General features: G+C 46.3%; 1 protein-coding gene across 2 annotated transcripts in view; it reads right to left on the bottom strand.

The window, feature by feature from the left end:
• Window positions 1-1,170: 1,170 nt before the first annotated feature.
• Window positions 1,171-13,550, bottom strand: part of nrp2a (neuropilin 2a) — a 73,078-nt gene continuing 60,698 nt past the window's right edge. Inside the window, exons 17-18 of one of the 2 annotated variants that reach the window (XM_054770249.1) lie at window positions 5,689-5,751; window positions 1,171-5,602 (exon numbers count right to left, since the gene is read on the bottom strand). In XM_054770249.1, the coding sequence (XP_054626224.1) occupies window positions 5,298-5,602; window positions 5,689-5,751 (368 nt within the window). In that variant the 3' untranslated portion in view covers window positions 1,171-5,297. The other variant, XM_054770258.1, reaches the window with a different exon arrangement.

Below are 13,550 nucleotides of genomic sequence, written 5' to 3'. Positions count from 1 at the left end.
CGAGTGTCTGTGTTTTATTCAGAAGCGGTAATTGGCCTGCTGCGTCACGGACTGGAGCCCACGAAACCGCCACCGCCGCCGCGCAGCGTCGAGACGTGCACCTTCTGCTTTCGCACCGCTCTGAAAGTCAAACCCCTGTTTCATACGGACGCTTACATGATCATAAACTATGACACCTGCCTGTTTTACACAAAAAAACACATTTCAAGTCTGCAAATAAGCGGAAAAAATTACATTTCTAATTTCGGCACGCTCATTAATCATTCTTCATGACTGCAAATCTCCTCCCATGAGCTCGCTGCACAGAATCTGCTGCCTTGCAGGCGTCCACAAAAGAAAATCACACGGAGGATCTGACAGTCTGTGCTGTGTTTGCTAACAAGCTTTGCTTTTAGGTGAGCAAAGCCTGTGTGGATAAATGGAACCGTGTGTGGGAGACTTTGCACACTGGAGAAAAGAAAAGCAGAGTAATTGCATGGTACCATATATACTGTATGTGTGTTTGTCGCTGGGGGGCTGGGTGGAGTGCAGAGACGCCAGGCACTTCAAAGCTTTGATGTAGGAGCTCCTAAATGAGGGCCACCAGAGGTCCAGACTAATAGGACTTCATGGGGAGATTAGAAGCCAAGTGTGGCCGGCAGTCTACACAAAATAATATCCACGTATGTGATGGAGGGACAACAAACGTTTTTGTAGTTGTTTTTAAAGTTTTAGAAGTCAGCAGCGAAGCGAGCGATGTGAAAATATTGGTTCCGTATTTCGACAGGGTGACCGTCTTGTTTTTCATTGGACCATTTAAGTGGCCGGCATTAGGGCACGCCACAGCACCGTGTGGGTGACCAATCCTCTGAGGCTTGCTGAGTTTAAAGGGGGAGTTTGGCTTTTCTGACATGAAGTTGTTGTGAACAGAGACTCAAGCTTGGGTTATGCTTGACGCATGTACGGTACGTGCCGCGCGGAATCAGGCAGAGACAACTTTTGCCGCATTTATAGTCAGTGCGTCACATCCCCCGTATTTTCCCAGACGATAGGGGGCAGTGTAGGGCGTCTACGACATGCGCACAACAATACACTATAGCAGAAGCACAAAGCGTTGTTGATTACAACACGGCGACAAGCGTGAGCTTAAAGGAATCAGCAATGTCTCTCCAAGAATTATTGACAATCCGTTGATCTTGATGAGTCGAATCATAAAGATGTCTGTGTTTACGAACCTCTTGCTCATCCGCCATGTTTTTCTGCGTAGTTTGAAAATGTCCGAGGTGCGGCGTGGTTGCAAAAGCCAGTAATTTGGACGCACAAAGACGGGTTCCATTCACGCTCCATAAGAGGTGAGTTTCAACTTTTGCCGGTGTTTCAAGCCGCCGTTTCGGCGGGCTAGTGTTCGCGATGACATTCCGCCACGATGGAGCGGTCCGCCAGGGAAATGCGTCCCCACACAAAAGTTCCTTCTCCCCACAGAGACAGCATTTCATTCACATTATGTCACTTTCCCAAACGTTTAACAGTAGATTTTCCGTTTTTATTGGCCAATTCCGTTAACGCGCAAATCCTACGGCCCTAATTATCTTGTTTCTGGGTCGAGAGTCGTGGTTTTGGTAATCAAAATATGTTCACCTTACATTTTGGTATAAATCCTTTATTAAATAATCATAACAATAATTATAACAATCATAAAAAGAGCATTTCTGTACAAAGACCCCTTTAAAACAACAACAACAACAACAGCAGCAGTCCGAGCAGTGCAAGAGGGAGTCTTGTTCTTTCATGTGTTTGGTCCTCTCAGGCCGAAGGGGGCGCTATTACGGTCACTCTCAGTGTCACATGACTGCCTGTAACTGGCTCCAAAGGCAAGCTGGATCACCGAGGCTCCAAGGCACTTTGAAGAGAGTCAGTGGGGTCCAGAAATGCGGGCCTCAGAGAGGGGTGTGTGTGTGTGTGTGTGTGTGTGTGTGTGCTTGAATGGGACGAAATGTTGAGTGTGTGTGGGTAAGTTGCGGACTTAATCAAATTGAAACCTCAGGGATCTCAGTAGCAGCCTTGGTTTCAAGCGTAGAGTGTCTCTCGGTGTACGGTGTGCGTGGTGTGGCCATTGTTCTGTACAAATGTGGATATACTGTATGTACAAGCCAATCATGACGGTGCGGTTTTAGAATTTAGCATAAAAAATAATTCAATCATTTCTCTCCCTCTCACGGCTTCTGAAGCCCCGTCCACACGGAAACGTTTTCAGGTCAAAACGGGAAAGTATTTTATCGTTTGAATCTCTCATCCACACGGGGACAGCGCTGTGTGTGACCTGAAATGTTTTCTTTTTTTTGAAAATGGCTTCCAGAGTGGGGGAAATGTGAGAACACAAGCAATACAGGCAATACGAAAACGATGACGTCAGCGACTCATCGCCATCACATGACCAGAAGTGAGCTTTGACGACACACCAACATAAGATCTGAATATTGTCTCACCCCAGAAGACATTCTCCTCACATTTTGTTGTTTCATACTCCAAAATGACTCGCACAAGTAATTCCACTTCTCCTGAGTCTTGAAAAGCGGAAGACGATGGACTTTTTGCGCATGCACACTGTGTTCCAAAGTATTATGCACATTTAGTGTCATAAACATAAAATGTTTTCTTTTTCAATGAAACTGATGGACGGCATCGTGTCTTGGGGCTCTTTGGGTTACTGATATCAGTCTTGGACAACTGTCATAGTTAGTTGGCCAGGTGAGCCCAAGTACAAGAAAACCACTTCAAAATGATGTTCCACATTATTAAGCATGCCACAGATTTCGAGCAACATGGGGAAGAAAAAGGATCTCTCCGCTGACAAAAAAGCGTCAAATTTCAGAATGCCTTGGACAAGACATGAAAACATTCAAGAATTTAAAAAAACTTTCACACGGTGAAGAAATCTGTGGCTGATTCAGTTGACTGCCGGGATTGTGCTGATGAAGCATCATGAGAAAGGTTTCTGCCATACAAATGTATGGAATCAAGAGAGCACCTGCTAAAAAGCCATTACAAAGCAGCAAACAGGTGATTGAAGCTGCTGGTGGAGGCTAGCAGTTCTGCATGAACCTACTATTAGGCCGCCCCTAACCAATACTCACAAGCAGAAACGCTTGCAGTGGGCCAACAAATACATGAAGATGAATTTCCAAACAATCCTGTTTACTGACGAGGGCCGTGCAACCTCGGGTGGTCCGGATGTCAGCAAGGAGGTGGCTGAGTCATGTTTTGGATCGGAATCATTGGGAGAGAGCTGGTAGGCCCTTTAAGGTCATTGAAGGTGTGAAAATGACCTCAGCAAAGTATGTAGCGTTTCTGACTGACCACTTTCTTCCATGGTACAACATGAAGAGCCGTACCTTCTGTAGCAAAACGACCTTCATGCATGACAAAGCACCACCTCATGATGTAAAGAATACCTACCTCTCAGTCATTGGCTTTTATGGGCATAAAAGAAGAGAAACTCATGGTTTGGACCCCTTTTTTCCCCCCTGACCTCAACCCAATTGAGAAGCTATGGAGCATCGTTAAACAAAAAATCAGATCGCAACAAAAGAGCAGCCATGGGAGGCTATTCTGACATCTTGCAAAGAAATTCAAGCAGAAACGCTCCAAAAACTCCCAAGTTCAATGTAAGAATTGTGAAGGTTATATGAAAGAAGGCATCTTATGTTAACATGTGACTTGGCCTGTTCAGATGTTAGTGATTGAAATAGCTTTGCTTTCAGTAAATATGAGCTCCTTATGCTGCAAATTCAACAAACCTTCTGTTCTTAACAACCAGTGCAATGCTTTGAAGCTCTGTGGTGCATAATAATGTGGAACAGTGCATTTGAAGTTTTTATTTTGGGAAAAATACTGTTATCATTGGGAGGTTTGTTCAATGTGTGGTTTGGTGTGTCACGTGGTTCCGCCCGCGTTTTTTCTTCACAGCGCCTCACGTAGGCGCGCTTGTGTATTACATCGTTATCACTTAGTGATTCGTACCCGTCTGGACGCAACTGTTTACTAATCCTGCACGGTATGGACGCGACTTTTTTTCAACCCGCCAAAAACAAAAAAATAAACAAAATCTCAGGAATGTTCTCGTGTGGACAGGACCCAAAAGTCTGCTGCAAAAAGTGAGAGCTGAAAAAACCAGTAGTAAAAGTAGGCCGTAATGTGGTTGAGGTTGGTGCAATGAATGTTTATGAGTGCAGGATAGGTCCTTCTAATCATGGCTTCTCTGCTCCAAAGTGAGATGCTCTCTCATCTGGGTGTCTCCTCAGCGCTCCTTCAACATTTTCAGTTTAAGGCTTGATGTGTGTCCAGTAGTGGCATGCAGTCGTTCCGTTGAGACGAGACCTTTCTGGTGTCTCGTCTTTGGCACGGGGAGAGAACATCACTCCTGGGAGAGGCGGCGTGCCGAGTACTGGCTCGGTGTTCCGTCGCTCACAGCCTCTCTCTGGTTGTCTTTGTTTTTCTTCCCCCCGCAGTCGCCGGTCCCTGCCCTCAGCAGCAATCCATAGGTTGCACCCGCCAAAGCTCCTTGACCTTTCTACATTAAGTACAATGTAAACATGACCTTCTCTCCAAAGAACAACGACTATAACTCTCCCTGTTATTAAAAGAATGTGTTAAAATACCCCCCACCCCCCACCCACCCTCACACATCCACATTCTCTACTTATTTGCAATCACACGCTGGCCACCGGCCAGAAGAGAAACATAAAAAAGAAAGAGAGTGCAGAAAGACAAAGTTGAGGGACGTCAGTGACTAAAAATACCACAGACACCAACGAAGAGGAAGGGCGAGCCCGATAAGGAGCCGAGTCCGCAATGGGACAAAAACGGGTCAGACAGAGGCGCTAAGTTCTAGGCCAACACTTGTGGTCAAAAAAAGCTGCGTGCTAAGCGTGTTCCTAACCTACCACCTTTCCAACACAAATCTATGACCCACTCGGAACCAGTTCTCCTACGGTGGGGCAGGGATTTCAAGTTGATATGTGTCGATATTTATATGTCCGAGGCCTTGCTGTGGAACGGTCCATCGCGCTGACCTCGCTTTTTCTCACGTTAGTGCTTTCGCCACATGTTTGACTATGCCGCCCCCCCCCCCCAAGCAGGAAAGGGCGAGCAGCTCACTTGAGCCAACCTATGCATCGGTGTCCATCAGTGTCCTTGAGGAAGTCAGCTGACACAAAGATGAACCAGGGCAGAAATGAAGAAGATAAGTGAGAGGTTTTCACAAAACGGGCGCCGTCATTTCCTCCGCCCCCCCCCCCCCTCCCCCCCCATCCCCGGCTTCACGCCTCAGTGCAGCACCGCTGCTGATTCAGTTTGACTTTGTGCTTGAGGCCGTCGTACAGTTCAAAGTTGTAGTTCTCCAGCGTGGTGGACGAGCGCGAGGACAGGCCGCCGTAGGAGCAGGTGCAGTAGAGGAGGAGGCCGGCGCACACCGCCCCCAGCAGGACACCCAGGGAACTCATGACGATGATGGTGACCAGAATGGGGTCCAAGGCATATAACCATGAGTTGTCCTTGTCTGATACCAGCGTCACTGGAGGTTCTAATGATGGTGATGCTGTGTTCCACTCCGGAAACTGTAAACCTGTGACAAGATGAGTGTGTGAATGAGTCAATGTTCTCTTGAAACTACTGCGAAACAAAAGTGGTCTTTTTTTTTTGTTTGTTTACCTCCGCCGAGGGGCTCTCTGCCACTGACAAGTCGTCCATCTCCAAACTGATTAGGCGTCTTGACTGTTTGAGAGAAGCACAGGAAATGTAGCATTTACACTGATCCAGAAAACACATACTATATGGACAAAGTACTGACTTACACCCACAGGCCAAATTGGGGCCTTAAGCAGAATTTGATGTGGGGCCCCCCCCCACCCCTGAGTCGGGCACAGCCTGGAATTCTGGGCCACTGAGCAGCTGTGGTCACATCTCTAGGACTGAACTGACCCATTAAAAGCTTCTTTTATCCTATTTGACTTGAAGCTGATGCAAATACATGGGTAGGCCTGTCACGATACCAAATTTTGCTGGTCGATAATTGTGCTACAAATTATCGTCGATAATCAATATTATCGGCAACATTTATTTTAGACCTTTTTTTCATTAATTGTTGTCATGAGAGGTGTAATTCACAACTGAACCACCAGATGGTACTCAAGTATAGTGTGTGGCAGGGGTGCTCACACTTTTTCAGCCTGCAATCTACCTCCTAAATATAGAATATATATATTTACTATATTTATGAAAAAAATATGAGCATGTATTTATGTTCGTTATACGTGTTTTTCAGGGGTGTACACACTTTTTCCGGATGCAAGTTACAATTTCTACAAAACATATAGCATATACAAAATCTAACTGGCAAACTTTGAAATACTATCGTAAATATTAATGATTACTATTTCACATTCACAAGTTTACAGGTAATCAAAGTAGTTGATATCATAATTACAGTATATTCAATGTGGCAATAAATATAATTAGACATAATTCCTCAATGGTTGTGTACATCACCTGAGCACTGGTAATATGTCAGTCAAAATAGCCACGTGACGTTCATTAGGAGACACAGTTCATATATTACATCCGGTTAGCATTTGCTGTCAAACATTACCCATATAGAAGAACTGAAAATGATTATGCAAAAGAGAATGCAGCTGAAGTCAAGGCGACATATTAAAAAGGTTTCAGCAATGGGCACATTCTCCATTCCTCATGAAATAATAGTTTAAGAAGCGGGCGTGTAGAAACCACTGATTTCTGTAGTGGACTTCATGACACGAAGCAAAGCCTTCAACAATACACTTTTTTTCTACATAACTAGGCGCCACAAGTGAACAGATAACTTTTGTTATAGATATAAGTTATGTTAGCTGAGTTAGTTTATCCCTTTTCAGAATAATCAAAATGAAAGTTGCGTCTCCGTGTGCACCTTGAAACACCACGGGGGAGCAAGCGCGAATCGGGGGGGAGCTTAACGTCAGCTGACAGATGTCATATGACATCTACATAGTGGCGTTTACGCGATCGACCCAAACTACGTGGTGTACGCTGTACCTGTGTGAGACATTAGCTTGACACAGAAGTTGCCTGTTTGTATGTTTTTGCAATGTCTGTGAGCGCGCATCATTTTGCACTGTTTTGTTTATATTTGCCGACCAGTAAGCGCTGACTGTCGGGACGAAGGCTCCGCCGTCGTTGGTAGTTTTTGGACAATTCAGAGTCGGCAATTAACCTAACATGCATGTTTGGAATGTGGAAGGAAACTGGAGAGAACTCACGCACATGCAAACTCCACAGAGTTTCAAACCCAGGTCTCCTAACTGTGTGGCCAGCATGTTAACCACGAGGCCACGGAGCGGCCTGGGAAACAAATTCTTTTTAGTGCAAAACTAACAATTTTACAGAATAAAAAAACCTAAAACCTAAAAAAAAAACGGGGCTGGGATCGAACCCTCACCCTGTGCCCTAAAAGGCAGCAGCTGTACCATTACACAACCATAAACCTCTCCTGCCTCGGGGTGACTCGGTGCTCTATGCCTCTTGGCGGTGATGCACATCCGTTGTGCAAAATGGGATCCCCGTGGCTCGTGGTGCCCTACGCACGGCACACGCTTACACCCCTCCATCAACTATTGATCACTCACCGGTAGGACTTCACCACCTAGTTGCTCCTAAATCTTCATGCTACGTGTCGTGTCATCTTACATTTCGGACTATTCTATGCTTGAGGATGGCCCTTTTATGACCTCACCAATGTTCTTCTGGATTAATGGATAAAAGTTGCCACAGACACACTCCAATCTCCTACTGAAAGTCTGTCCAGCTGAGTGGAAGCTATCATGGCTGCAAGGGCGGACAAACTGCATATTGCAACGTCATGGTGACCCCATACGTTTGTACATATAGTGTAAATACTGTTGCACGGCACAAAAACAAGCGCAAACACGAGCGTGCACATAGAATTGTAAAAAAATATGACTTTATTCATTAGAGAAATATCATTATGGTACATTGCTGTCAAACACAGTCATCATGTAGCATAGTGACCTTATAAGACTTCATTCTGAGTGATTAAAGATGCAAAGGTGTCATCAGATAATAAAGCCCCCTTTAAAAATAATCCAAACTATTACATTGAAGAGCTGTGTATTAGGTAAGTGAAGACTTTTTGTGAAAGCGTGTGTGTTGTGCCCTCTCTGTGGTTGGCAGGCGTACAGCAATGAGAGTAACTGCTTGGCAAGGCACACGTCTCAATCCGAAGGGCTGCTGTGGCCAATGGCGTTTTTAGCACAGTTTCCAGGGCAACTCATCTTGGCAAGCTACAGGAAGGTGGAGGTGCATTAGATGGGAGGGAAAAGTGCTTACCGCAGCCTTAATAAATGTTATCTGTCCATTAACTAATTAAAAAGTATCGCAGGCTTGCAGCAGAACAGTGTCAACCCAGGTGTCCAGGCCTTCCTCCTCGTGTTGATTTAAAAGCACAATATCAGTCCAAACCACTCGGGAAGGAGAACAAAGCGCGGCCACCAAACGCGGCAGCGTGCATCCTGCGGAGTGGCATGCGAGAGGGTGACGATGCCAGATTTTTAGAGACAAAAGAAACCTTGCCTTGTTTTGTTGCCTCAGTGGTTGTGCGGATGCTGAGAAGCAAGTGTGTACTTGGGATTCTTTTGCTAGTTTCTAACCGTGGGTATTCGCGGTTCTGTAGTCTCAGCTTCACCTGCATTTACCAGTCCAATTGCTCTGATTGATGTAATAACTCATGTAACATTCTTCTTTCACAACCTGCCCACCTTAAGTGTTATTAGAAGCTGCACATATACAGTGGAACCTTGGTTTTCCATTATTCAGTTTTTGACCGAAATTTTGCCTCAGTCTTGTCGTAGCACACACCCAACACCAAATCTCGAGATAATATTCGGCGTACTCACATGAGAATGTTACACAAACTAGTCCGTTTGCCCGCGTGTCAGTCCACGGACTCGAGTGCCCAAACAAAAAATCCCACACGCTGGTGACTCGTCTTGTTGAGGTGAATAACGCCGCCTGAGTCCAACTGTCCAACCGGGAAGTCACTGTCGCCCAGCTGTCTTTCTTTGCTAACTAACACCATCCCTGCTTTTTTTTTTTTTTTAAATTGCGTATTCAAAATAACCCACCATGGGGCCAAAGAAAGTTGCAAGTGCCAGCACTTTGATAAAGAAGGTGAGAAACTGTATTGAATTCAAGATGTAACTCGTAGCAAAGTCTGAAGGTGTCCCTCACCAGTTGTTGCCAGAAAGAGTCTTCATTCAAAGTACGAGCGATTTTCATTAATCCCTTTTATTCATCAAATACAGTCATCCCTCGTCTATTGCGGTTAACTGGTTCCAGACCCGACCGTGATAAATGAATTTCCGCAAAGTAGGATTCAATATTAACTCATTCAATGTCAAAGACGTGGTTATACATTTTTAGAAACCCGAACGCCAGATCCCAACAACATTTCTACGTCTTTTATGCGAGAGGCAAAAAGAGGTGATGACACAACTCCCCACTAATGGATTTCACTTCAGAGCAATCTTAAGCCACACAGACGTCCACAAGGTGGCAGAAGTGCATTTGGACGGAAAAATCACACACATGACAGGAAGGAGGAAGTGAGAGCGCGTGGAAGAGTGCAGCGCGCAGAAGATTATGGTGGCAAGTTTTATACGCGTGCACACACATAGTTCAGTTCCAAATGTGAAAATTGTAAATACTTCATGTTGTTATATATGTAAATAAATTGTTAGTTGAGTGTAAAACAACCCCTTTTTTGTTGTTAATGTTAGCATAGTTGTTTAGATGTTTGAGCTGTCACAAGCAAAAAATATTTGTGTCGTCAAAGTGAAAGTTACCGTATGCTTGAAATGCATCTTGTCACACAGCTGCTTTCTCCCTTTTCTAGTCGGGATCTGATATTTTCCTGAAACTTACCTATGTTCCCTGCTGATTGCTAAAGAACGCAAAAGGTAGCATAGCATGCTACCGAGCTAACTAGTTAGTTAACCTCTCCAATTTACTTATTCTAAACTTAAGAAAGTGTTTCACACGGAGTGGAGAAGGAGGGCAAAGTAGGAAGCCAAAAACATACCACTTCCACACGGAATGAGAGAAGAGCTCTTTTTTCACTCCATCATGTCGGACATGCCACGGCTGACTCGGTGCAGCGTGAAGGTGATGTGATATCATGTAACGTCTGATCACGGTAACATTACTGACACCTAATGACCACAACACCACGTATAACCTGTCTTTCAATGTACTTTTGACTAACAACCGGCAAAACGGACATCATTCATGAATTCATTCATTTTTGAAAAACCGTGATAGAGTGAGGGAGCGATTTTCGAACCACGATGTGGTGAGGGACGACCGTATATGCATTTTGCCTCGTTTCCTGCATGTAAAACTATAATTGCACGATATTAAAAGTGTTTTGGGTGTCTGGACTTTGTTTCCTATGGGAAAAATTGTTTAAGTTTTTGTACGATTCGGTTTTAGACGGACCCTTTGGAAAAGATTAATAACGAAAACCGAGGTCCCACCGTACGACATTACGTTGGCCCTGAGGCTTGCGAGCAGCTGGTTTCACGGGACTGCTGGATTCGTAGGTGCAAGCATCACGAAAGAAGGGTTGAAGGTAGACAGCTGCGTCTATTTACAAGCCGGCACACATTCCTGGTGAAAACACCCACTTGGCTCTGCGTTCGGCGGCTTCCACCTGAGCAACTGACGATGCGGGCTGAACAACACGAGTGGGTGGTGCGAAGCGTAAACGGGAGAGGGGCGAAATGCTTTATTACGACAGACAATATGAGCATGAAAAGTGAGCGCTCAAGACGTCTGCATCCATCACTGGCTGACACGTGATGAGGAGAGGACGAGTCCGTCCATCAACCAATCTGGTTATCTCCACTTGTAACGCCGGACTTTAAGTGTGATTGATTTGCATTTCTTCATTTCTCATATGTGCACATGCTCGCTCGGAAAGGGTAAGTCCCGCCCGACAGCGCAACAGGCCACGGTCCAAACAAAAGCAGTGTTCATTTCTGCCGCCAGCATCCACCCTCGTGTCTCGGGGGCGGGCGGGGGGGACTTGTTTTAGCTGGCGCTTTGGCAGCTCTTCCTGGCTAAACCCGGGGGCCGCCTGCCTGTGTGGGGGGTGGGGTTCCAGGAGCACTCACTGGGCCCTATCGAGAAATTGACATAAATAAGCCAGTCCAACTTAAGTCCTCGCGTCATCGTGTGACATGTCAGTACCAAACTCCTCAATGGAACGAGGAGCGAACAAGCAACCAAAGCGACATCCAGTAGAGTGTGTTTTTTTTTGAGTGGCTTTATACCACTGACATCACATGTAGGCATCCTCAGTCACTCTTTTCAGCAGAGGGTACGGTGTCGGTCCCGGCTGTCCAACCTCACTGTCAAGACTGGCTCCACCCCAGGGGCGGCCATACTGGAGGACCAGTTTGAGTACTGGAAGCATTGCGAAGAGCTGTGATAGGCCACTGACTGCTGGCTCTTCTTGGTGGCCAGGTGTCGTCTGCAGCAACAGAGAGCCCTGACCAAGATGGCCACAGCCAGGAGGAGGAGGGCGCCCCCGGCGGCCATAATGTAATACCAGTGGATGGGAAAGGGAGGAACGGGAATACCTCCCCCTGGTGGAGAGATACAGAATAGTTGGCCAGCAGGAAAAGAGGGGTGGCGCTACATTTCATTTTCTATCCCTAATAGTGTTCAAAACACAAACAGGAGGCGTGCACTTGAGCATGCACAAGCATGCTGAGTGAAAGAAACCACAAAATATCCAAATGCATCCATGTGCATAGTAAATGCATCACTGGGTCGGACGACACGTTTTCACACCAAGATCAATGACTGGTTTGGAAACGGTCCAATTGTGACTCACAATGACGTGACTCGGTGCGAAAGGAAAGTTGAAATAATTAGTTGGAAAAGCACGCACGTACGCACACGCACACACACACACTCTTTTGACATGAAGTTGCAGTGACAGCCCCCGTCAGCAGCGTAGTGCATTAAGCGTGACTTACCCCCCACTTCGTCCCGTGAGCCGAGCTCCGGTCGGATTTCGGTGATGACGAACAACAGTTCCGTTGAGTTGTTTGGAGTCTGGCTTCTCAAAACAATACGCGTTCGAAAGAGTCGTACAACACATCTGCGTCACAAAAATGCCTCCTCGGAAAAAAAATCAGACCTCACAATCGCTCGCCGTTACTTTCTTTCCCGTCGTATCACTGCGCGCTGTCGCCTGGCCGTTGTTGTGTGAGTGTTCCACAGTGCGTACGTGCGCGGATGAAGACCGCTGCGACGCGAGAGGAATGTGTACACAATCCGCCGCGGAACGGACAGGCGACCGCGCGCAGTGCTAAGATGGGAGAGAAAGTAACGGCGAGCGATTGTGAGGTCTGATTTTTTCCGAGGAGGCATTTTTGTGATGCAGATGTACGACTCTTTTGAACGCGTATTGTTTTGAGACCGACTCCGCTCACGGGACGGAGTGGGGGTTAAGTCCCCGTCGATGCACTACGCTGGTGGGGGTGTCATGACACGTCATGTCAAAAGATCCCAACTATGCCTTTAAGTAGCTTCTTCTTGCTTGAGCATCTCCATGCAAGACTCACACAAACATCACACAAGTGCTGCCAAAGTTTTGTCTGGATTTCTTATTTAACCGGCTCGTCTCGGCAGAGTCCACGTTGCTTCTCCTTTCTTCTCATGCATCAGCCTCCAGGCCGGTCCTCTCCTCCACAACGCCGCCCCGAGATTCAACTCCCGTCTCCGCTTCTTGGTAAGAACTAGCTAAGCGCCTTCCAAGAAGCCTCTACTACCACAGGCATCTACAATCCAGGGATGGTTCGGAAGAAATTAAGTTCACAAGTGTGAGCCAGATCTGACTCTGAGAAATGAAAAGACCTGCGGAGCATCACGGTGAACTTGGAGGAGAGAAGCAGAGCTGATTTTTAATTACGGCGGGAAACGTTGCATGCCGCTTCTGTGCACATTCATTAGGCGAGCTGGGGAGCGGAGGGACACCCGTGCGTGCCGTGTGTCAACGTGAAGGAAATAGAAGGCGTAGAATGGCGAGGGTGAGCACACGCACATCATATTTGCGGGGAAACAGCCGAGCTCTTATCTTATTGGAGGACATTATGAGATGCCGGAGCACAAACATCAATCTCACAGAGTCCCGCAGGATGTTCTAAATATTTTTCGTGAGGCAGACAGTTATTTAAAAGCCTTCAGGCCGTGTCAGTGAGCCTGAAACTGAGAATATGATGGAGCTCTTTCCTCCTGTCTGACTGCGTGAGGTGTGCCGGATTTCACTCCTTTCACGCAACATTTGCTCTTTTGCAAACAGTCCTCTGTTTCCACAGCGACACAATGAATTACCTCGATAATCCGTTTCCCAGCTAGCTAACATAATCTGCCATTCATTAGCGGTGTGTTTAGTATTTGTCGGGTGATGTCTACATGCTGCTCAAGTCGGC

This window comes from Dunckerocampus dactyliophorus, chromosome 1 (genome assembly GCF_027744805.1).
Source record: "Dunckerocampus dactyliophorus isolate RoL2022-P2 chromosome 1, RoL_Ddac_1.1, whole genome shotgun sequence".
NCBI lineage: Eukaryota > Metazoa > Chordata > Actinopteri > Syngnathiformes > Syngnathidae > Dunckerocampus > Dunckerocampus dactyliophorus.
The sequence above is the reverse complement of the archived record's forward strand: the minus strand, read 5'-3'. Positions and strand labels throughout refer to the sequence as shown.